The sequence below is a fragment of the Argiope bruennichi genome, chromosome 9 (assembly GCF_947563725.1).
Source record: "Argiope bruennichi chromosome 9, qqArgBrue1.1, whole genome shotgun sequence".
NCBI lineage: Eukaryota > Metazoa > Arthropoda > Arachnida > Araneae > Araneidae > Argiope > Argiope bruennichi.
Window position 1 is genome coordinate 2,160,307 of NC_079159.1, and position 26,988 is coordinate 2,187,294.

General features: G+C 28.2%; 1 protein-coding gene across 1 annotated transcript; it reads left to right on the top strand.

Annotated features, from left to right (window-relative positions):
• The first annotated feature begins 39 nt into the window (after positions 1–39).
• Positions 40–26,681, top strand: LOC129984049 (N-acetylgalactosamine-6-sulfatase-like). The gene is made up of 14 exons (XM_056093813.1): positions 40–368; positions 529–652; positions 736–810; positions 1,491–1,590; positions 10,222–10,365; positions 11,557–11,623; positions 13,195–13,322; positions 13,411–13,547; positions 16,046–16,149; positions 17,950–18,086; positions 19,670–19,772; positions 23,549–23,670; positions 24,078–24,195; positions 26,352–26,681. Exons 1-14 carry the CDS (start codon positions 258–260, stop codon positions 26,436–26,438), a joined length of 1,557 nt encoding a protein of 518 aa, XP_055949788.1. The 5' UTR covers positions 40–257; the 3' UTR covers positions 26,439–26,681.
• Positions 26,682–26,988: the final 307 nt, after the last annotated feature.

Genomic DNA, 26,988 nt, shown 5'->3' on the forward strand with positions numbered 1-26,988 from the left:
TAAAATGGCAATACCGGAGCATTTATTTATTTACTTTTATCAGTCACACGGCTGTTATCACCTGTCATGGATATCGGCGTTTGCTGCTCTACATTTCTCAAACAAATTTGTTTTGATTGTTTGGGATAGTTACTAACAGTGTTAAATGTATTTAATTTAAAGCACAATTTTTGCATTAAAGTAAAGACGTACTTTTGAAAAATCTACTAGTCATATCTGTTAGATACCTATACTGTAATATTAAAAAGAATCTCACGATGAAAACAATAAAGTTATTTGGTATCCTCATTTTTTTACTATTAGCGTCTCTTTCTGAAACTAAGAGAAGACAAAAGCAACCGAATATAATAATTATGTTAATGGATGATGTAAGAAAAAATGCTTCGACATTTTCCATTTTAAGATAATTTTTAAGAACCCTATGCAAAAAAAAAAAAAAAAAAAAAGTCCGAGAAAGCATAGGGTTAGTTGTTTCCAAAAAATTGGATTTGAAATGAATTTTTAATTTCAAAAATTCTTAAATTTCAGATGGGCTGGGGTGATCTTGGTGTTTTCGGAGAACCTAGTAAAGAAACGCCTTACCTCGATCAAATGGCTAGTGAAGGAACTTTATTAACTGATTTTTATACAGCAAATCCATTATGTTCGCCATGTAAGAAAACTCTTTAGTAATCATGAAGAAATTACTTAAAATTACTGGATTACTTTGTTTAAACTTCTTATATTCTCTTTTAGCAAGAGCTGCTTTACTAACAGGTCGTTTGCCCATAAGAAATGGATTCTATACTAATAATGCCCATGCTCGTAATGGTAAATTCCTTAATTAAATTCTTTACCTAAATTGACTTGTTACATTGAAAAATTTGGGCTTTTGAATAAATATGTTTATATCATTTGAAAATATTTTTAAATTATGATTAAAATAAAGTATATTGTAAAATATAAATATAAATAAAGTATTAAAGCATTACAAATGGATCTTGTGTTTTTAAGCTCAAATTTTGATGGTGTTACTATTTAATAATATGGTCCTAAGAATATTATTAAAATTATAGTGAATGTTATACTATTAATATAAATTCAATATGCTCTGTTTATTTTTTTACATAACTATGCCAGAATAAAAGTAACATTAGCCATGCTTTTTTTCTTTTAAGGGAAATTAAATGTTTTTCTTTAGAAGGTTGTAGAAATCTTCATTCAACACAATTTGATTATTCAATATATGTAAATGTATGTAAAATTTTCTAAATTCTTTATTACTATTCAAAAAATTTTTAACAGAAATATTTCTATAGCAATTTGACAGTTTGTATAATCTAAGATCAATTTTCTAATTCGTAGGTAAAATTTTATAGTAATTATTGTAACCTAAAATGATTTTTTTTTTTTTTTTTTTTTTGCTATATAAGTTTGAAATGGTTTTTTTAAGTATAATATTAGTGCTTAAATTTACAATAAAGTGCAAATAAAAATGTTCTCAATTTCAGCCTATACACCTCAGGAAATTGTTGGTGGAATAACATCTGAAATATTGCTTGCAGAGTTGTTGAATAAAGCTGGTTATTACAATAAAATTGTTGGAAAATGGTAATTACATTTTTTTTAATTTTTTGTTTTTAATTTTTCTATTAATTCTTTTTTTTTTTTTATCTGTCACAAAATTGGACTTTTAATTTATCCTGAAATCATTTTTAAATAATCGCTCACTTTTTTGCATTTATTTTGAAGCATGTAATTATAAAATTCTGACAGAAGATGCTGCATTATTTTATTAAAAATTTATAGTTGTTTCCATTACTAATATAACAGTTTTAAAATTCTTTTTCAAATAATCTCTGTTGTTTTGCTATCAATTAGACAAAAAAAAAAAAAAAAAATGAAATTTCTGCTTTTTTTTTTTGCTATTGTAGTTATGCTCCTGTAAACTTCAGCTGTGAAAATCCCACAGGATTTTTATAAAGTTAACAGTTTTTAAATGCATATATCGAAGGAACAATTTAATTGGAACTGATTGAAATGTTTCATTTATTTGAGATAATTTATGCAGCTCAATTGCAACAACAAACTTTCAGAATAGATAGAGATTATGAAGGACAATCCCATTCATAATAAAAATTATTTCTAGAAAAACCAACTGAAAATTATATAGAAAGAAAAAAGATACATATTTATGCAAAATAGTTATATCATCAATAATATTGTAAAATTTAAAAATTAAGCTTTTCTTTAAGTAATTTTTGAGTTTGTGATTATTATTAATCATTCATGTCTAGTTTTAATCAATATATTAATAGTTCTATATTATCTAAAGTCATTTTCATACTATTAACAGTTTCAAAACTTTTGTCTATATCTTAAAGTATGATGAACGTTGTCTGGACAGCTGAAAGTTATTGTGCATATCATAATTAAATAAATAAACATAAGCTTGTTAATGAAGAGATACAAAAATGAATGAATGGAATAAATTTTATGGAACAAGTTACAGAAACTGCTTTAAATTGTTAATGCCAATCTTAAAGTAGACATCACATCTCCAACATAATGATCAGAATCAGTGGAAAAAATTTAATTATTTCTAGTCTGATTCCTGTTGCCATAACAAGAAGATTTTCATTTAAATTTTGTATGCTTAGCTGATGTTCTTCATGTCACTCATTTGAAAAAACGCAAACATGAAAATTAAATTATCATATTCAGAAATTTCCACAAACAAGTTGTGTTTCCCAAGTTATGATCATACTATTGCAAATTTATCATACTGCTTTTCAGCATAGTGGTATTCGGGTAAGGAAGATAGTTTTATTATTTGCCCTAATGGATGACTGACCAATGACTCTGGCAAAGATAAGAAGATTTCCGAATTTACAGGAATTTTGATGATATGTCTATTCAGATCGAGTAATGTGATCTTTTCAGAATTTTTTTCAACAGAAACTGTAAAATCTCAGGATGCAGAAGTACAGTAAATATTGAATTAGTTGCCAAATTGTTGTGTGCTGAGTAATCTGTCGAGTACTAAATCGGTAATGTACCGGCAGTTGAATTAAGTGAGTAATTAGTTCAGATTAGCAGAAGGTTCTTGAGACGTGAATAGTTGAGCGAAATATCTCTTCTGCGAGTTCTTTCTTAGCCTTTTGTTCTGTTAATGTTTATTTATTACCAATTTGTTGTGTATTACAGATGCTGTTTTTGTGTACGCTTTGGATATGCTTTCCGATATGCGTTTGAATTCATATTGATGTGTAGAATAAACCACCGTTATCTGTTACATAGTATTGTTACAATTTTTTTTTTTTTTTTTACACAAATACCGCCAATTAATCGTAATAACGCAGCGCATTTGATCGCTAGTTCAGCAGCTTGCTTGCTATCTAATCCTCCAATTTTGTTACTTGTCGGCGACTCCGATTACTCTCACACACTGCTTCCACTGCAGCTTGATGGTTGGGTTGACGGGGCGCCTAGCCCCGGCAGGAGACTTTACAAGTGCTTTGCTGTCTATGCTTTGCCGTTGCCGTCTTCGACGAGATTTGGAGATGACGAGTGTCAGGGCTCATTGTGATTGTCTGATATTAGGGTGAGGGTGCGGGGGTACACTGCCGTTGGGCTTCGTAAGTTTTTACTGCTTGTGAGATAGAATCGGCTATTGAGAAACTGTTTAATTTGAGTTTGAAATAAAAAAATTAGGATGAAAAAATAGAGGGCTGAGATAAATTAAAGTAGTATATTACGGGGTCTTCTAGAGTTTGTAGATGGTTTATATTTAGGGATTTTAGCTATTGCTTCATTTTCATTCTTATCCATGTTTTTAAAGAAGTTAGTGGCTAGATTTTTAATGAATTTTTTGAGAGGGGGATAGTCTAGGCATAAGTACATATTTGTATTGGGCATGTAGTATTTCATATTGCAGAAATTTCTAATTAAGTTATTTTGCTGGCGTTCAATAAGTCTAAGATTAGTCTTGGCAGCATATCCCCACACAGGGCAGGTATAAGTTAATACTGGACGCAAGTAGGCAGAGTAAATAAGCATTTTATTTTGTCTACTCATTTTGGAGTTTCGAGAAATTAAGGGATAAAATTTACGAGTTAGGTCTCGAAACTTTTTAGCTGTGTAAATAAAGTGGGGTTTCCAAGTTAATTTACTATCTTGAATAACGCCTAAATATTTGCATTCCTTAGACCACGGGACAGTTTGATTTTTAATTTTAACTGGGGAGAAATTCTTTTTACAGTTATTTTTATTAAAAACTATAGCTTCAGTTTTACTAGCATTTATTTCAATTTTCCATTCGACGAACCAGTCCTCAAGAGATTTAATATGTCGGTTTAAAGCTATGGTAATGAAATTTTGATTTTTGTTTCTAGCTAGTATTGCAGTGTCATCAGCGTACATGCACAACATAGTGTTAAATTGCTTGGGGATATCATTAATAAACAAGGAAAATAAAATTGGCCCTAGTTTAGATCCTTGAGGTACACCTGCAAGAATAGGTTTTACTTCCGAAAATTCATTGTTTATCTTGATTTTAAAGGATCTGTAACTGAGGTAAGAAATTATAATTTTGATAAGGTGTGGGGGTATGTTGTAATTAATTAGCTTGTATATAAGACCATCTAGCCAAACTCTGTCAAAAGCTTTCTGAATGTCAAGGAAAACCGCTGCAGTTTTTTATTTATTTTCAAAACCTTCCTCAATGAATTCTACTGCTCTAATTAATTGGTAGGTTGTATATAGGTTACGGCGAAATTCAAATTGTTCAGGTGTTAGTATATTATGTTCTTCTAGGTGATTATTTAATCTGTTGAGAATTATCTGTTCAGCAATTTTGCTGACAGAGGAGAGTAGGGATATGGGTCTATAACTGCAGGGATCAGTTGGGTCTTTTCCTGGTACTTCCACTGCAGCTTCAGAGTGCCCATCTTTTATAGTTCCGGGAGGCGGGGCTAGAATTTTCAGACCAATCAGGGCGTATCTTGGTGTATCTCGGTTCTTAGTGGATGGATCGTGAAAGTTCTCGAATTTTCCAGTATTATCCATTTAGTCGCCAAGCTCAGCACGTACAGGACAGATCTTACAACGGTCTTTCCTAAGCTGACAATATTCCTTCCGGGTAGCAAAATTACAGATTTCTAACAGTATGTTGGATTCTATTTACCGTACACCCACTGTACCGAACCTTAATTGTTTTTTTTTTGGGGGGGGAGAGGGGTAGTGATTTTCCATAACATTGATTCAGAAGTAGGGTAGTGGGATTCTGCAGTGTATTGTGTTGACAAGATCCCAAACGAAAATGGCTGAAAATGTCGATCTGATCGCTTTATTAACCATTTTAAAGAAATTTGTGCAAGTGATTCGAGCTGGATAAAAGAAATTGCTTCAAGATTTGTGATCTTGGAACGAGAAAAATGTAGCTGACTAAAACAGAGAAGAACATCATCCGAGCTGGAAATGAAGAGCTCAAAGAAGAATTGAAAGCATTCGTCTAACATCGTACGATGGAACTGAGAATCACGTCGATAGAATGCAAGAAGAATGGAAGATATCCAAGGAGTGAAAGAAGTCATCTAAGAATCGAAAGGAAAGACTGAAGAAGTGAATAGCGAGAATCAAGTCTTAGAAGTGAAAAGTAAAGCTCGAATGGAATTCATTGGTATCGGAAAACGACTTAGTAATCCGAAGGATGAATCAAAGTGTAATAAGCAGGGATATGTAAAAGGAGAGTACCCAGCGATTGCAAAAATCCAATTTGTAACCGTCTTAGAGAGTGAAGGCTATTCTTTCTGAATGCAACTCTGGAGAAGGACCGAAAGTTCCCTTATTTAACATTTGAGGAAATAGATCTTTCTTGTCTTGTTTGACAGATCTGTTTGTGTATTCTGGTTCAATGTAAGTAGACACCAGTGCTAATTGGTTCTGTTGATAGCAGACTTGGCCCAGAAATTAAACAGATGGTCTATTTCTAAGCTTTCTAGCACTTCCTTGCAGATTGTCTCTGTCACGGTTGAAGTCTACGAGGCTAGAGTCGTCGACCCTGTATTCTAGGCTTGGATTTTCCTTTAAAACACAGTTCTGCTGTAAATTTGAAGAGAGGAGTAATATGGACTTGAGACGAAGAGCTTATTTGGTTTCCTGACAATGTATAACATCGCAAAGGAACCTTTCATGTATAAACAGATGTATTGCCTAAAGGACCTTGTATTGAAAGTTGCGGACAGGGTATTCTCAGGATGTTGCGAAAGAGCTGTACTTATTTCTGAAATTGCAGAACACTAAAGTTCTAATTGAATAAAACAGTTTATCATAAAAATAAAACATCTTTTCCATGAAAAATATATACTTTGATTTATGCGAACATTGTAGCACATGCGACTCAACTACAAACTACTATCAGCTTTTTACAACTTAATATAGGTACTGATTACAATTATATTACATAGATATGTCACAGAAACCCGGAAAGGGCAAAGGTATTCCTTTGTAAGTTTTGGTGATGACAATTGTGGATACCTCGCTTTCAATTGAAGTCCGGAAGGTACTGTAGAAGATTTTGATATTAGGCTGATTTTGTGGAAAAAGCTGAAAGCAACCGATTGATCATTTTGGCAGATATTCATTTCAGGGAGCTCTGTCACGGCGCTTGACTTCTTGGGATTCCTTACATTTTTGAGGAGCGTGATCAAGTCTGGATTGACAACCCGAAGCAACGGAGAGGTTTGAGACCAAAGCTGTACATGGATTTTAAAGGACTATTTTTCTACAGTCAAAAAACTGAAGCATATCTTTTACGATATTCAAAGGTCGTGCAAGCCAAACCAAAAGTTATTCGCATCGATCGGCTACCGCCATACTGATTACTGATTATAATTTTATCTAGTGAGACTGCCGGGTCATCAGTCTTTTAGGAAGGGAGCAATGCTACAAGTTTGCAGTGTTGCTTCCTAGTTCAGTAAATCTCCACCTTCTGGCAAGGAAGATAATTTTATTGATAGCTCTGAGGGATGCTGAATGAATGCCAGATCAATGGCTCCCGACTTTCGCGACGAATTTAGTTCCTAAATCCACAAAAATTTTGATGATCACTTCATTAGAATGCGAGTTATAGGATCTTTCTAGACCCTTCTTGTTCTGTCATAGAAACTATAAAATGCTGGGAAACAGAGCTGTAGTCAGCATTGAGTTAGTCAATAAGTTGTATGCTGAGTAGTCGATCAAGTATTGAGTCGGCAGTGAAACTGAACGATTGCCAGTTGAAAGTAACACAACGTATGGGGAATGGGAATTGTTAAGCGAGTCCTGTCTGAGCGCTTTATGTTGTTGGCTTATTTATTACCGATTTGTTGATTGTATGCTACTGTTTACTGCGAATGCTGTTCTTGTGTAATCGACTGTGCTGTATACTTGTGAATTTGTATTATTTTATAGCATAGACCGTCGTTATCTGTTGCTGAACCTATTGAACATTGTTCTCCATGCACCCACTGCACCGGATCTTGATTTTTAAAAAATTAAGAAAGTTTCCTTGACAATACAATATTTGGTGTGATTTGTTTTCTGAGTTATATTGGTTCATAATTACTGTTTCTTTTAAGCTAATCGACTATGATAAAAGCGAAATTTTTGAAAAATTGGATTTTTTAACACTTTTTTTTATTATTTTTATATGCATTTTCAATTATAAATACAAAAATACCGAAGTACATTTTATAGATATAATTTTTTTTTAAAGTTGGGGAATTTGTAATAAATTGAATGAAATGTGACCAAAACAGTTAATACTCTTCCCACATTGCAATACCACAATCTTATTTTTCTTTATATATAAGTTGTGAGAGATAATGAGCTATGAGATGACCCAAAGTCATGGAAAAAAATTTGATGTGTAAATAAATTAGGAGTGAAAATGTGTGTGAATATGCAGTTTTTTTCCAATTATTTGCAGTGAATTTTGATATAAATACCTATAAATAAAAAATATATATATATTTCACCAAATGCAAATATTTTACCTCACTTCATTGCCCATATTATTTGAAACTTATACTGTAACATTCAGGCAGTTTTGAGTTATTGTTATTATGGTGAGGGAGTTTTATGAAAGATAATGTCTAGAAAAAATTGCAGTTAAATTTTTTCTTTAATTGAGAATATGGTGATAAGAGTTTAAAATTTCTTACATCAGTAAATCTGATTTTCATTTTTCTTATTTTGAAAGAATTTCTTCTTTATTATGCAAAAATATATTTTTTTTAATTGAGATTTTACTTTTTGTAGAAAATGTCTTTTGAAACCATTGATTAGCTTGTTTTCTATTAATGTCAATCTAATTAACATATAACTTCAAACTGTTTAAAACTGGTGGCACAAATTTATTAAACTAAAACATATAATTTTAGTTAAGAACCTAGCTGCATTGATTATAATTCTACGCAATGTGGTTTCAGAATTCCATAAATGTCCTTAAAATATTGATTTGTATTTTGTGCTTTTCTTTGCAGACACGTTCGTAGTAGTTATTCATTGCACAATTTCTTATGTCCATTATATATTGTGGAGATCCTGCTATCGTATATTTAAATGAACTTGCCAATAGCCTTTGACAAGTCATTTAAATATAAGATGCCATCGCACCAACTATCAATACCTTTGGGCATTGATAATGCAACATTGAAGAAACACTGCAACAATAGCACTTTGAATACCTTCTAAATTGCCTTTGTTTTTACGAATTATAATTCTGTTGTAGTTTTGCAATTTATACAGTATTAATAGTTTTCCTTTTCCTTCTAATTTTTGAAGGAGAGTTCCAACTCTTTGTCATATATATATACCTTATACATACTAATTTTTTCTAAAAACTGGCACCATGATTCTCTTTAATTGTACTAAAGTGGAAAAATTGTGAAATACTACAATTATAGAGTCAATTTCTGCTTTTTCATTGTTATTTCCAATTTGGTTTTTATTTGGATAAAATATATTATAATCATTTTAACTTTTTTTCTAATACACATCGGAGAAAATGGTAAATGGTTTTAAAGAGAGAAAAATGTGATCTACAAAAAAGTTCAATTTTTTTTCTCCCCACCAAAGTGGTTGGAAATTGGCATTTTCACCATTGTCTGCCTTAAATTATTTAAAACTTTATTTAAGTTAATTCTGCCTTCAATTCATTGCATTTTAATAATTTTACTTCAAATATTGAATGTTACAAAGTATATCTCCAGAGCTTATAAAAAATTGTAAAATCATTGTCATAATAAGTGTTCTATGGGTACTAGTCAGAGAATTGTGTAAAAGAAATCCAAATTATGCAATTTGTTTTGAAACTCAACAAATTGTTGGTAACAACTCAACAATCAAACTGAAAGAATAAAAAGAACCAACATTTAAAAAGATTCCAAAATTTTATATCAAACCAAAACTAATAATTAGAAAAATAAAAACTTTATATTGTAAGAGAGAAGTAACAGTAGAGTCACAATGCAGAATTCTTGCAATGTATTTCTACCGAAAAAAAAAATTCAAGCATAAAAGGTCTATTGATTGTTCTGACTGGTAGAGGCACTCTAATAATGATAATTGAGTAATGATTCTGCTCGCATTGCAATATATCACTCCTTTTTTTTTTTTTTTTTTTTTTTTTTTCTTTTTTGCAACTTACATTTTATCAAATGAAAGAGGAAAAACACTCTGACAAATATTTTGTTTTTAGTGTATGTTAATTCTTAGGTACTCTGGAATATTAAAATTTGGTTAGATAAATTATTACACAAATTGTGTCAATAAGATCACAATGGCCCATTCACAGAGTTCCAGCCTAAGAACTGTAAGACTTTCAAAGTCTAATCATCAAAGAATTGTGTTGTACCTGGATGCCATACATAATTTCATTACAATCAAATATTTTCTTATTGGTGTTAAATGGAATTGGGAGAGGAGCTAACTGGCTTTGATGCCATCCCTTTTATTTGACCAAGATTCAAAGTTATAAGATGTGTAATTGAAAACTTTTTGACATAGTTTCAAAAATTAATGCTTATACTATAATTGAAATTTGAATTGAATCAAATCAATGTTATTGGAAATTGTCATTATTTGAATAATATTTTTGATCTGGTACTATTTAAAACAGTTGTTTTTAAATTGAAAACATTGTGGTCATTATTATTATCTTTTATTGGCAAATGCCATGTAAATGTTAATATATTTCAGGCATCTTGGTCATCAATACAAATATCTTCCTCTCCAACATGGATTCCATGAATGGTTTGGATCTGCCAATTGTCATTTTGGACCTTATGATGGTAAAAGTACACCTGATATTCCTGTATTTAGAAATAATCAGATGGTTGGAAGGTAGCTATGCTAGATTTTTTTAATACTTTTTTTAGACTGAGATGCCCAAATATAAATGTTGTGCAAAATATCATTTTTTCTATTAAAGTGTGTGTCACTAAAATATACTTGTGTCTACCAAATATAGAAATCACATAGTGCAGTGTTTTCTTGCATTTTGCTATAGATGATTGCTCTACCTAGAGCTATTAAAAATTCCCATGAACAAAAAAGTGGAGCATTTTAATATATGCATTTGGGAATGTAATTAGTTGAAAGCTGTTTCAATTTGAATTTTACATTTTTAAGACTTTATTATTTATAACAACCTTTTGCTTCATCAATTTCAACATAGTAAAAAGCATCAAGTATTTTTGTAACACTTGCACCAAAACTCTAATTTCACTAGAACTTATGCTTGTAAATGGTTTATTTTCGGGGACAAAAAGAAATCGATTCTAGCAATTTTCTGAAATTATGGTGAGGAATTAAAATTTGTTATTTTTATAAACATGCAGAAATAGAATCAATAATGTAATTTATAATTTCTAGCAAAATATGTTTGACTTAGCACCAGTCTGTCTACTAATTTTTTTTAGTTTTAATTGATTGTGCTGAATATTTCCTGAGTCTCAAAAATCTCTATATTTTTTTTTATGAATAAGTAACAATTAAAAAATAAACACTTAAATGCCATAAGTCTTAGAAACTACATCAACAAGAAAATATGTGATAATTGATTACATAATTGCATTTTTTTTATAAATTTGAAATTGCGAAATCAATTGCTGGTAAATAATTTATTTTATGACTAAAAAGGTGCTTCTACTCCTGAGATATTCTACTAGAATTATAATTACAAATATCATTAAATAATTTTTATAACAACGGTTTTTATACATACAGATAATCTTTTATGTAATATTTAGTTATTGAAAAGTAAATAATTTTCTAAAATATGGTTGTCAAAGAAAACTTAATTTGATTTTTTTAAATTTAAAATCTATTCATTGGCTTATATTTCTTGTTTATTTTAATTTGCTGCTTTAAAATGTTATAAATTTATATATGCTTTAACTAGAGCACTATGTAATGGTTTCCTAATCAGAAGAACTTTTATATGCCCAGCATACATTGTTGAATATTTAAAAAGCACAGGTTTTTTCACTTGCATGTTATATTAATAATCTAAATATGTTTTTGTTTTTTTAGATATTATCAGGATTTCAAAATAAATAAGAAAACTGGGGAATCAAATTATACACAGCTGCTGATATCTGTAAGTTCTAATTTGCAGGATAATTTTAGATTTTCTTCGGAATATTATTTGATATACAAGTATATAAATAAAGCATGCCTATTTTAAAAACTTTACATTGTATTTCAATTAGTATAGTTTTTTCTTTCTATTTTACTTAGTGCTCTAAATGAAATTATTTTTTTATTAAATTTTTACTTATTAGAGGAAAAATTATTTAAAATTTATTTTTTAATTCATAATGTTTGGAATGGAAAAGTAAGAATGTAATTCTCTAAAAATATCAAATTAGAATAGAATTTACCAAATTTTTATTTATTAGAGGAAAAATAATTTAAAATTTATGATGTTTGGAAAAAGAATATGTTTGGATTGGAAAAGTAAGAATATAATTCTCTAAGAATATCATGCTTTAATGGAAACTTTTATATGATGTGTACTGAAACATTTTTTCCACATTCCATAATTTATATAAAGACAGAAATTAATTTTAACAGAGGATGAACAGTGTTGTATATTTTCTCAAACATATATTATTACAGCATCGAAAATATCTTTAAACATGTTAGAGGTTGATTTTTTTTTAAACATACAATTAATAACTTGCATTTCATATTGAGCTATATATCCTCCTTTCTTGGTATCTTATATTCTGAATGTTTAGGTATTTATACAAATTATTGAGTATTTTCATATCTTGATAAATATTCTATACATTTCAATATTTGTTGAGATAAGCATATAAAAAAAATTGTACTGAAACTTCTTAGCAGAAAATGGCTTGAATTTTGCCAGATTGATTGCCAAAATGCTTCCCAACTTTTACCAAATTATTAAATAATATTTTATTAAATTCTGTTAAAACTCTTAGTGCACATGAATATAAGTGGTAAAAATTGAATAAAATAATATATTGCAATAAATGTCAGACAGCAATTGAAAGTGGGCAAATAGCATTTAAACAAAACAGTTCTAAGATCAAAATTTATACATGTTTATTGATGTATATCAAATTCTACTATAATGCTATCATTTTTTTTAATATTCCTTTATTAACAAGTTCAGCATTGTTTTCTTTATATATTGCTGCATTAATTTTGAATTATTACAGATTAATATTTCTAGATTACTGTACTAATCTCTTAAAAATATTTCCATTTTTTAGAAAATAATTTCCATTTCTGTTTTGTAAAAAGTTATTAACTTTGCTTAAATTTTGTCTTTTCTTCATTATTTATAGATTTTTGAATTATTAAATCTTGTAAATTAAATATTTCAAATTTAAGCCATGTTCAGTGCAACATAAAACGTTTTTATTATTTTCTTGAGAAAGTTTTTATTTTAGTATTAATTTTGTTTATTGTTTTATTATAAATACAGCTTTAGTATGAAAAAATGTTTCCTTTAAAATTTTTTTTATCTAAATTGATTTTACTAGATAGAAATGTTTGTGATTCTTTTCAGTACAAGTAAAAATCAGTTTCTTCAATTCTTTTATCTAAACTAATGATATAGGCAAGAATCTGTTATGGAATAATAATAGTGAATTATTTCAAATTTCAACTATCAAAAGTGTTACATTTGTTTTTTAGGAAGCTGTAAACTTCATAAAAAATGCCAGTTCTTCACCAAAACCATTCTTTCTGTATTGGACACCTGATTCATCTCATGCACCATGCTATGCCTCTAAAAATTTCTTAGGAAAAAGTCAAAGAGGATTGTAAGTTACAACATAGATTCTTTTCTTTGATATTGCTATTATTTATAAAAGTAAAAACTTAGATTTTATTTCTCTCATTTGATTCAAGATATGGTGATGCTGTTATGGAGCTTGATTATGGTGTTGGACAAATTTTGAATACATTACGTGATCTTAAAATTGAAAATGATACATTTGTTTTCTTCACATCTGACAATGGAGCTGCTTTGGTCAGCCAAGTCATGGGTAAACGCTTTCATTTCTTTTCTCCTTTTTGATTTTAACCATATATCCCAGTCTTGCTTCGCAATGTCCTATTTGATAAAGGCTAAGACAAAGTGGTTTTGGGTGCCTTGGTGGATTTTAAGAGAATAAGGTAGCTTGTAAACAATCCTCTAAAAAGTTCCTCCTCTAGTGTACTGAGCTTCTAACAATTATAATTTTGTCATTATTTTTTTTTTGATAGAAAAAAAGAAGAGATTGTAATTAAGCAGATGAATCAATTCTCATCTGTAAAGGAAAATTTTAATTGCTATCAGATAATATAAATTTTTCTATGTATTTTATTACAATTGCTATAAGAGACTTTTTAACTTACTTTATGCATAAAATATAAATATTTCTATTTAGGGCAAAATAAAAGAAAGACTCTTTCTTCCTGTTAATTTTTTGTTTTGTTTTATTGTTTATTGACACTAATTAATTTAAATGTTTTTATTGCAAAAATGTTTTTTTATATTCCTTTTCTGATATTAAATGGAATTGAATTAATTACTAACTGAACTTTGTTAGTGGTCAGCTGTCTCCCCACTTACAATATTGTTACAAACCTGTAATTCTTGTTTCCCAGTACGAATAGTGTCATCGTAAGAAAGACCGCATTACGAACAGCCCTGTGTGTGCTGATCGGGTGCCGTGTCAGTGATCTCAGAGCTTGGCGAGCATGTGGCGACGACTTGGTTCAGAAAACCTTTTCAGCTCGCCCCCGGGAACTCTAAAAGGCCAGCAGTCTCAAGTTACAATGAATTGGAATTGGAATCGGAGTCGTAAACAAGTAACGATTCGTCGAGAGGATAGCGAAAGAACGACGGTATAGTCTGGCGAAGTGCCAGCGTTAGGTGGAACTTAAGCGAATTAACTGAGCTATGTGCCGAGTCCTTGTGTTTATTGTGGAAGCAGCATCGAGTCCTCTGAGGAGTAGCCAGTCGTGTAGTAGTTTCTCGGCAGCTAGATACATCTAAAGCGAGGAGACAGTGGAGAATTTCAGCCATTTGGAGAGATCTACGTGAGCGTAAAGTGAATCTACGAAGGTTCCCTCTCCTATTCTATCTGGCTGCTTTGTGTGCTGTGGCTGTTATTACTACCGTTTACGACTTGTAAGCTACCGTTTGCTGCTGTGTGTTGTCCTGTGTTCGTCTCAGCTATATATATATGTCGTCTGTGTATTCGTCGTCTCTGTGTTAGTGTCTTCGTGTTCAATAAACATCGTCGTTGTTTTCTACTAAACGACTGTTTATTTCTGCATCGACCATCAAATCGTAAAAGAACCCAGACGGAAGAGGAAGTAAAATCAGTAACGATATATTTAAAATAAGTGGCAAAGTTGAAAATGCCCTTACCAGCCATCAACCACTGTAATGAATTATACCATGTTATCGTTGGTCCCTTCTTTCCACCAACATCCATTTTTAAGAAAAATTTTTTAAAAAGAATTACTAATTGTACATTTTCTGTGAGTATAAACCTTGGCAGTCTTCTCATATCACAATCAATAAATAAAATGTCTAATGTACTGATTTCACCAATTTCAATTTCATGTGAAAGCTCATGATCCCTAGATAGGTCATCAAATATCACCTGACACTTCGGCCTCCAATTTTGAGAGATATTGCAAAATAAGGCAAGAAATACCAACTTTAATAATTGGATCAATTTCTGCAATTTTCTTTGCTGAATAATTTTACCACTTTTTAAACATATTTGACCAAACAAAATCCTCTATCATTATTATGCAATCATAATTTAAAATAATACTTACTATATCCATAAATATAGCCATGTTGACCTGTTTCATTAAAATAGGTCAATATGACTATATTAATAGTTGCTGAAGGAAACTAGTACTAAAAAGATTAATGTAATGATATCAATCAAATTTGATTAATTGCATTTTACAGATGCTTGCTAGCCAAATTTGAAAATATTTGATTTTTTTTAAAAATATTTTTATTTTTAGAAGGATTTATCAGTGTAAAATATTATTTGCTATTACTTATGTTTCATTTAATTTTGAAAGCAATGATTAATATCTTCGAATAAGAAAGACAGTAACACGAAAAAGTATCAGGTACCTTGGAAAAAATTCATTCAAATATAACATTAATAGAATTGGTGAAATATCATATCCATTCTAATATTCATCTTAATATTTTCTATATAAAGGATAAAATTAATCCAATCTTTTTTATATATGATTCAAAACTTACATTTAACAACCACTTATACAATGCCTTATAATAGTAATTCTGATGATTTTTGGACAAAACAGAATAAACTTGAAATCTCATTCTAAATCAATATAATCTTGCATGTAATTGTTCAATAATTTTAGCACAGAGTTTCAATTTCACTGAAATATTTGAATTTTTTTCATTGTAATTAATTTTGTTTTAATATCACATAATATTTTTATTAATAATTCTATCAAAAAATATTTAAGTAATCATGAGGTGTAATTCCTGTAGCTGGCAGTAATGGTCCTTTTCTGTGTGGCAAACAGACTACATTTGAAGGAGGTATGAGGGAGCCAGCTATTGCTTGGTGGCCAGGGGCCATTCCATCTGGACAAGTAAGACTTTTTTTATTATATAAATTTAAAACATGTGCTTTGTAATTATTTCCCTTAAATTTTTATCAAATTTTGGTTTAATACATTTGAAATGTTTTTGTCGTAATTTGAAATGATAACTAACAAATATGCTAAATATTTTTTCTAATTTAAAACAAATATGATAATAACCTTTCATCACTGATATTAATTAAATATTTTTTGTCATTATTAGAAATAATAAACAATTATAAAAAATATGACGTATTTTTAATTTTAAAAAGAATGCCTTTATTATTATCTGGTGCATTTATGTTTTATGTCATGCAGGTTTTTTTTAAAATTATGTAATTAAATGACACAACCTATTCCTGCAATATTCCTCAAGAAAAAAAAGGGAGGTGGTGTACTGACTGATGGAGTGAGTGGCGTGACCGTTGAGAACATTTTGAAGGTCTTTGGTTCAATTCTGGAAACCCATTAACAATTTTATATATATATATATATTTGTATATTACATTCCAGATTATTTGTAAGGTTACTTTGAGTTATTGTACTGATTTTACTTCCAAAAATATTTTTTTTTATCAAAATATCAAAAAAAATTAATACATTTTTTATTGTATTAATTTTGTAATTTTTTTAATTACATAAATTTGAAAATAAGTTTTATTTTTTTAATTCTTTTTATTAAATTTATTATGATTTCAAATTTCAAAACCTGATAACTTTTAACTAACATCTGACTTATTAAAATTTTTCATAATAATAATTTCCAATTTTTTTATGAATAATATTATTACTCTTCTTGTCATATTATTAAAAATTGTTTTTCATTTTATATGGGCTTTTAATGTGTATTAATCATAAGAAAAAATTGATTTAAGCAATAAAACATTGTAATACAAAAAATTCTTCTTATTCTTAAAAAATAATTTTTACAAAAAATTTTCTTTTCTTCCTACTATTATGAGTATCTTGAAGCATGAAGTTATTGCACTGAAAAACTAAAGCCTTTCTTTCTTTTGTCTTTTTTTTTTTTTTTTCCGTTCAAATTTTACCTTATTCTTAATGTCTGAAATAGTTTGATGATATTTTTAAGACAATATTTTATCTTTATGTTATTGACATTGAGTACATTTGTAAGTGCTACAAAAATGATTGTGTTAGAGATATAGCAGGATTTTTCGAGCTGTAAATAGCAAATTGTTTATCTATCTCAAATTTTATTAAAGATGATATTATGATACAATGTAGAATATCTGTAACTGTTGATGGTTTAGATATTTTTTTTTATAAAATATTATTTCTCTTCATTGAACAAAAAATTAAGAACAGTTTTTACAGAAGGAAACATCTGTGATGATCCTGTTGAAGAATATTTTTAAAGAATCTTAAGTACAATATTTTAAATAAAATTTTTATTCAAAATTTAAATATTTTTTAACTGCCTATCATTTATATATCTTTTTTTTTTTCTACTCTATTGAGGGATACTTTATGGCAAATAAAAGACTCACTGTATTTAAACAGTTAATTTTCAAATTGGTTCTGCTGCACTGCTCAAATATTTAATTTTTGGCTTGATTGTTCTTAAGAACTCAAAACATGCAGATTTCTAACTCTAATATTAATATTCCTGTTTAAAGAGAAGTTGGTCATATAACCTCTTATAAATGCTTTGTTAACAGTTAATGAAAAGGTATTCTGTTATTCAAAGATATGAATTAGATATTTTTCACTTTTTTTATGATTGGGCACCTATTTTTGATGTCTTATTGATGCCCTATGATGTTGATCAAAGTTTATTTTTCTTTTAAGGTATCTCACCAAGCAAGTACAGTCATGGACTTGTTTTCAACTGCTTTGAACCTTGCTTCTATAAATCCTCCTAAAGACAGAATTATTGATGGCATGGATATTTTACCATCTCTGATCAAAGGAAAAAATATTGATAGGTAAACTGTGATTTTGTTCAATTTAAACCTTCCAGTTTTAGATATGATTCCTATTTAATTTGGATGAAATTCCAGTTTACTTAGGAATTAAAATACTTCTCAAAATGATTATAATTTTTATAGTCAAAAACATTTAATTTATTTTTTAAAAAATTAAAAATATTAAGAAAATTAATGAATCTTAAATGCAAAACTTCAGGTCACTTTTTTTATTGCTTATTAATAATATAATTTATTGTTAACTAAACATTGTCATTGTAAAAAGGAATATTTATTTTATTGTCATCTGATTTGTATTGAGTCACATTTTTTAACACTTATTACTTTGCATCTCTTAATCATATTTCTGCTTTTTCATAAAAATTCTTTTGATCAAAGTTAGTTTTTGAACCTAACTTTCTAACTAACTAACTAACTAACATTTTGAACCTAACTAACTAACATCCTATTTAATTATTGTTCTCATATTTTATTTAAATCCTATATTAGCTAAAGCAGTTTAAAATGTTGGTTGATATTTAAATTGAATTTAATTCTACTAAGATGCAATGATCATCGAACCTAACAAAAATCTATAGTTTAAACATACATTAATTATTGTTTTAAACTGCAACTTTTTTTTTAAGATTAAAAAAAGAGAGCATGTAGGAATATTATATTTGTCTTTACATGTAAAAGTTATAACTTGAAATTTATTGAGATGTTGTTTTTCTTCATTTCTTTGTTATAAAAAAAAACTGTTTCCAAAAGAAATATCATATATATATCTATATATATGTGAAGAAATTAATTGATTAAAATATTTAGTTGATACTGAAAAATATCTAAAACAAAAGTGGAATATAATCCATTTGATTATAAATCTTAAGTCAATTGCCTGGATTGAGACTATTTTTTTTTATTATTATTAGTATTAATAAAATCTAACATATGCTAATTAAATCTATGATTTGAAAGCTTTCATAACATGATTCCTACCTACATGGGACCATTTAAAAAGGCCTACAACAGAGCAACACAATAAATTATTTGTGACAGGGTAGTTAGAATTCTTAATGGTGCTTTCTTTTTATACAGGAAAACATGTAATGAATATTGGAAAGCATTTTAGTTGTTGATGTTGAGAGAGAGAAAGAATATTTTCAACTTATGTAATTGGCTTATTTGCAAATTTCAGTGTAGTTATAATTTAATCAAGTTTTTAAAAAATAATATTTAAAAGCTCTTGTTGAAAAATGAAGGATGCAATCTGTAATTGTGTAATGTAGATTGTTTTATTTATTGATTGATATCAATATGCAATTCTTTAATTTCTTTCATATTCCTGTAATCATACAAAAATAAATAAGCAATATAACTGAAAAGGTAAGGGAGAAAAAACTATGAGAAATAATTCTTCCATTTCCATTTTCAGAATTTTTGGAAATTGTTTTATATTTATAGGAGAGCATATATCATGCTCAAACAAAACTATTGCCATCCACAAGTGCAAAACATTTTGAAAATAGTTTTTTTTCCCTTTGAAATAGAAGGGAGAAAAATAATACCGAATGATTTTAAAGAGTTTTTTTTTTCTATTGCAGACCTGTATTCTATTATCGTGGAAATGAATTAATGGCTGCAAGATATGGACTTTATAAAGCTCACTTTTGGTGTTGGACTAATTCACGTGAGGAATTTAGTCAGGTAATTGTTAGGGAATGTTGGATAAAAAAGGATAAATAAATGATTTAAGTGTATTTTCTAGTATTATTGTACTTGTAAACAAAATTAACATTAATCATCATGGTATGGTTTATATTAAAAGCTTAAAAACTGTAAACAACACATTTTTTTTTTTTTCAATTCAAATTCGAAAAAGTTGTTACTGGATTCTTTGGTTACAAAATGCTAAGAAAAGACTTATTGATGAGAAAAAATGTTTTGGAAAAATAACCGACAGATTTGAAATATGAATGTCAGATCTACTTTCATTTATAAAGTTTTGGATAGCTTCTTTCTCAATTGTTACTTGTCAGAAATATGAGTATTCAAATCCGAGGAGCCAAACAATCCTTGTTATAAGAAGATAAAAGCCATTCTTTCTGTTCTTGTGATTTGCAAGTGTTGACAAAAAATGAATTTGATTCTATTTTTAAAAAAATCAAACAACTTTTTGAATGATGTGGCTTGCAATTAAGTAGAATCTGAGGAGTTCAAAGTATCCAAAAATCGAATTGTCATATTTTTATCTGAATATTGAAAAGGTCAAAAATTTTATCAGAACTTGTGAGAAGTAATTAAGATTCTTATGATATAATCGCTTGTTCAGACTCTAATTGAAAAGAAATTTTTCTTGAATAAAAATATTGAGGTTGGAAAACTTGTTTTACATATGTTTCAAAATATTTGATTTTTAAAATTATTGAATCAATGGGGTAGAGAATTTTCTAATCATAAAAGAATTTGCATATATTTAAAAATGCCTGCTCTGAATATGTGGAATGGATTTGCAAAAATTACAATCCCAAAATAGTGAAAAGCATAAGAAATGAAAACACATTGTCAATAAACTAAATCAGTTAAAACAGAAATGACAAAAACTGAAGAGACAAATTTATACTGCAGACATGTGTAAGTGAATTTGTTGAAGAGGCAGAAGAGAATAGAGATTTGCAATGCATAGCTGAATCAAATTGTTTTGGCAATTGATTTTTACCAGAGTAATTTAAAATATTTCATGGTTTATTGTTTCCAGTTCGTTTGCTTAAATGAAAATAAAAATTTCTTAATTTACAACGGTTTCTATCAGTTTCCCCTTCATTCTACAAAATACTAATCAAAAGTAAGGTTAAACATTCTTATGAAATTAAGAGTTTTTAATGAATTTTGTTTTAACTAAAATGTGAATGCATTTCTGAAATTACAACCCTTTAATAGTTAGTGTGAAATCAGCATTGAGTGGTAGTTAATGGTAAAGGCACTTGAATTGTGATCACGAAACTCAATTTGAGCTGCAGGTTTTAACTTAATAACTGAAGAATATCAAATCTCCTTGGTGTTCTTTTCTTGAAATTTCGAAGTAGTGAGCAAGAATGTAATTGCGCATTTGAATATTAATAGTAAAAATATTTTTATTTAAATTTATTATTTGCATTTCTTTATCTAAAAATTTGTAATTTTTTGATAAATCAATTAAAATTAATTTTAAAATTAATAATTTTCTGAAAAAAATCCTTGAAAGTCCTTAAAAAGTCTTGATTTTTTTATCATGTCAGAATATGATGTTGTTTTGGTTTGAGGTTTTTGAAGCCACAAAATGCATGGGCAGAAAATTGGTGATTTATATATTAGATAACAAATATTTTTGTCATTATTGTTAAATACTGGTTGCAAATAACTGCTTTCTAAGTCGCATTTTCAGTTTTAAAGTAAAACGTCTCGAAATAAAATCAAAAGAAAGAGGTGATGTTTTTCTTCAGTTTCGGCTTACTATTACTTCCTCTTCATTAAGAGATTCATGGTCTTGTTTCCAGATTTCACTGTAAAAAGTTTTCTGTATCTACTTTGCAGTTTGAATGACACTCTGTAAGTTGATTCTTATTGAAATCTTCCAAGGCATTCTTTCAATTACTGTACAAATTACTATATCTTACTATATTACTGTATCTTACAAATTTCTTAAGGAGAAGTCCCTGTTGGTGAAAATAAAGCATAATGCTTGCAAAGTGCTCCATCCGATTGTTTTGATGAAGTGAGACAATCTCTACCTTGGAATTATTCATATTGAAATTTTAATTAATGCTTGCCAAACATTGTCAGAGGGAATTTAAAGTCTTCGTTAGGTTTCCAAAAATATTTTTAATGTTCTAATTTTTTTGTTTGTTTGTTTTCCATCCTCAGCGGTAATTTATATATCTTTTATTCTTTCAATTTACTGTCAACCATTAGCATTTGCATCTTAAATGATGTAATAATAACATGTAAGTAGAAAACATTTAATACTAAAAAGAAGGGATAGATTTTTTTTTCATATTAAAAATGCAGCCAGACAATTAAAATTCTGAAAGAATTTCTAACAAAAACTGAAAGCATTATGGATATTTTTATATAGAGTAGAGAGGGATAAATTCTAAATATTTAAATCGAACTTACCTGCTTATTAATGCCTGATATCATTTGAACTAATGATGAAATAGATGTTGAAGAATGTTTTCCATCAGCATTTCTGTTTTCAACATTATCAAAACAATGACAGACATGGCAATATTTTATTCAGACATGGCAATATTTATTTGCTTAGCCCTCTTTAGCATTTTTTAAAGGATAAAATTTATGAACAAGAAGTATTTCAGTTTTCCTCACATTTCCATGATGTGTTCCTCTTCCCCCCGAACTTCACAGATTTCTCAGAGACGCTCTACAGTTTGTTTAAAACCAAATACTGGATAATTAACAAAATTTGTGGCCATACCCAACAGTTTTAAAATAAATTATGTTTTGTATCTGGTGGATCTTAATTTCTTTTGAAAAATAGATTTCTTTGTAAATAGATGTTATAAAATAAACTACTTTTTAATTTATTTTTCACATTTAGTCATTTATCAGTTTTGCCTGAGAATCAGTTGCACAATTAATTCTGATTTGAATTTATAAATTTAGTTTCAATATAGAATTGTTCATTAAAAAATGTGCATATTTTTGGGCGCAATATGGCAAATAATAGAAACTATTATGTGGTTAAATGCAATAATGAAAATGAATCATCCAAACTGATACGGAATTTTTACTTATTGGAAAAAGACATGAACTTTATTCTTAAAAATTTTACATTTCAAATTTATTTACATTTTAATGATTAATTGGAGGGCAATTACCATAATATTGCCAGACATTAATATGAAGGAAAAAAAAGGTCAAAAGATAAATGCATCAAAAATATCCAAACCTATGGAAATCGAGGTCTGGTTCCTTCTATCATAAATACAGACATACCCTAAATATATATAATGGATTTCTGATAAAATTGTATCTGTTAACTAGCATAATTTTAAATGACAACACTTAAACCAATTACTCTCTTCAGGCTTCTGCATTTCACCAGTTCGAAGCATAATATAAGGCATATATAAATGATGAACTTTTGTTGTTATTATCTTTAAAATTAAGATTCTTTTAACTCGGTTTAAACTATCAATGCATTTTTGGATTTCAGCTGAAGTTAGTTCGATTATTCTTAACTTTTGTGATGCAACTTCAATTGTTTGTATGAATGTTTCTTTTAATTAAATCTCAAAGCATACTTTGTTTTACCATTTGTTTTTAATTCTGTAAATCTGCTTAATGTATCTCTCTCCAATCAGATGTATTGTATCCATACATTTGGTATTGCAAAACATTTTATAATAAACGAAGTAAAAATATTCAATTGATTTTCCATTCCTTTATCTAAAAAAATTCATGTGCTTCTCTTATTTTTAAAGGGTATTGACTTTTGCCCGGGTATGGATTTGAAAGGCATGACAAGTCATGACCAACTGAATCATACTGCACAGCCTCTTGTTTTTCATCTTGGGAGAGATCCAGGTGAAAAATATCGACTCAAGTAAGAATTATTTACTATATCTTCAGAAAAAAATGTATCTGAAGCTTATTTAAACTTATTTTAAGATTTGATGGGTTTTTTTTATTTGTTTGTTTTATTTAATAATGTGGTTGAAATGCCAAGTAAAAAAAAATCAACTTAAATATTAAATAGTTCCCAAAGTTACATAAATTAAAATTAAGCTGAAAATTTGAATTTTTGAATGTTACACAAAGTTAAATATTAATGCATGTGCATCTTTTCATAAAAACCTTGTTAGAGAAAATTTAATTATTGTTTGTTTTTTAAAAAAAAATTCTATTCATAATTATCTTTTTTTATCAACTATTTCTTAAAAGTCAGGCAGTATTTTCCAGGAAATTGATTATTTTCAAAATATACCTGATTTTTTCCCCCTCCTTTTTTAGCCCTCAGTCTCTGGAATATAAAAATGCTCTTCAAGCCATAATGACTCAAGTCAATCATCATCGTGCTACATTAGTTCCCGGAAAACCTCAGTTAAATATGTGTGATAATGCTGTCATGGTGAGTTTTATTTATTTTACATTAGTTGGATTTTACTATAAACTGCCTTGCTAGGAATATTGGTTGTATTCAAATTTAAATAAAATCCCTTCCCATTGGAATCAAATTCCATGATATCATAATAATCAAAATATCATTAAAAATTTCTCAGGTCATCTACCCAATGTTTTTTGAGACATTGTAATTCCAACTTCTTTTTCTTAACGATGCAAATAATATGCAAAATCTTTCTTGAGAACGATAGGAATTAAGACAACGTATAACAATGAGAAGGGTCTAACCTTCATTGCGTGAATTTGAAAGTATTATTAAAAATTAAAAAAATATGTAAAAAATTGTCAAAATAAAGAAAAAATTGCAAGGCAAGTAAATTAATCTCATTAAAAAGATAATTTTTAAAAGATGCAGAAATTGTTCTAATGTGATATTATTATTTTAAAAGCAAAATGCCAGACTTCTCTTTAATTTTAAATTAATAAATATTTTAATTTAACTTTCTAAAAAACAAATAAGAAATATACACCCTACCTCCCAACAAAATATATTTGGGCAAATTTGGTAATTCTAGATTTAATGCTTTCTCTTTAAATCTCCAATAGATTTTACATATAGGCATAGATTCGCATACAATATTTCTAAAGATGCTAGAATTAACTTATTATAAAAAGCTTCATAAAATGGAAAAAAATTACAAATAAATTGTTTTTAGATTTTAAAATTCTGTAATACTTTAATTTGCAAGATGAATGTTAAAATTTGTATAAATATTTCACTAAGAATAATCCAGTGCAAATACAAGTAGCTTATATATAAAGAACCCAATAGTGCCAGTTAGGTTTCAGTGTATTGTTAACAGCTAGAGCCATTTCTTTTTAGTCAGCTTAAAACCCTTTTGTATTGTTGGGATGAACTTTTTTGTATTGATATCATCAAGATAGTTCAAGGTAATATCATCTCATTCTTATTAACAAATCTTATTAAATGTGATGTCTGTTTTTACTTCAACTTTGAAGCTTTGGTTTTTAATTTAAAAAAAAATTTAGATGCAAATGTAAATACAGAAAATGATCATTTAAAACAAACAAATGGCATTTAAAAATGAATTAGGATTTTTTGCGACAGATTTCTAATTATCTAAACAATATCGTTACACTAATTAGAATTAAGTTCTGAGATTTTTGACATTTGATGAAAATAGGACATGAAAGTAAATAATATTATGATCATTGTAAAAATTTGTGAATTCCTCATCTTAGACAAGTACATGTTCACTGGCCATGGTATGAACCTGTGACCAATTTGTCTGGGCTGAGAGATGAAAAGCAAATGTATATTCCTCCATGAAATTAAAATTTTATGATTAATTGATAAATTAAATAATATTTTTCTAATTTACAATTTGCAATTAACGCAATTTAATTTCTAATTTAATCTCTTTCATCTTTCAAAGAGTTCTGTGTAGTTGTTATATGAATTTCCCATTTTGATATAATGAATTTAATATTTAATTCCACTAATTGAAATTGATGGGCCAATTATAAAGATTGGATTTAATAAAGATTTGAATTAAGAATAAAACTGGATAAAAATGACTGTAAAAGAAGGGGGAACTATTTTCAGGCTAAATATGGTAGCATTTACTTTCAGTGTTTAGTAGCTTTAATCAGTAATACAGAGCTAATAACTAATTAGTTTCAGTATATTATAATATATACTTTTTAATAAAAACATTATGGAAAAAATATAGTATGAATAATTTTAATAAATAAGGGAACAGTTTTGTTATTAAATAAGTATAACAATTAAACAATATTTGGATGTAATAAACTTTCAAAATAAATATAAGTTTGTATATTATGCAAAAATGTAAAAGTGTAAGAAACTTTTTTTTAAATATTTATCAGGTAAAGCAGAACAAGATACAATACTAAGGGGAAAAAATAGTTTTAAATTTTAGTTTTGATTTTGAAATAACTGTAGGCAACATAATTTTATTTGGAAATTGAATGGCCAAGCAGAAAGAACGAGAATTCAAAACCTTCAAATTAATAAAGTTCTACTATATTGTAAGAGTCAGTGTCATAATATACATACAATATTCTGACATTTTTAATTTTTGTCCTTGTCTGGATGCTTAAAGTACTTTTTTTTCTCAGCATTGGTCACCTCCAGGATGCGAGAAACTCAATGATTGCCTGAAACCTCCTCCATCGAAGCCTTACAAATGTAGTTGGCCTCACTAAAAATCATGTGAAATGCACACTGTGATAGTTGAAATTCAAATTCCGGTTGTAATTGAACTGAAAAGCAAGATTCTGCACATTCGGTTCCGTCCCAAGTAAATTGATCTGAAGATGGTGATTTCTTCTTAGAGCAACAGGAAAAATTAAAATAAAAAGAAGTATGACTTGGGAAAAGATTGTGATATTTCTGTATGTGATGTTATTTTATTATTTGAATAATAAAATGATCTTTACTTTATTTAACTATATTTGTTTTATATTCTCAAAAATGGAATTTTTAGATTGATTTTTTGAAGACAAAGTTTACTTACTATCATTTAGTCAGATTAATACTTTAGACTTGTTCCACACCTTCTCTCTCTCTCTCTCTTTGCCTCATTGTTTTATTCTTAAAATTTACTTAGAATAATATAGCAGCGATAAAATATTTTTATATGGTCGCTGCATGTGTGAGTATAAATCTAGTGGCTAGAATGATGAAAAATATTATTGTAAAATATATCTTAAAAATATTTTTAAAAGCTATTGAAATTAGAAGTATGTACAGAAT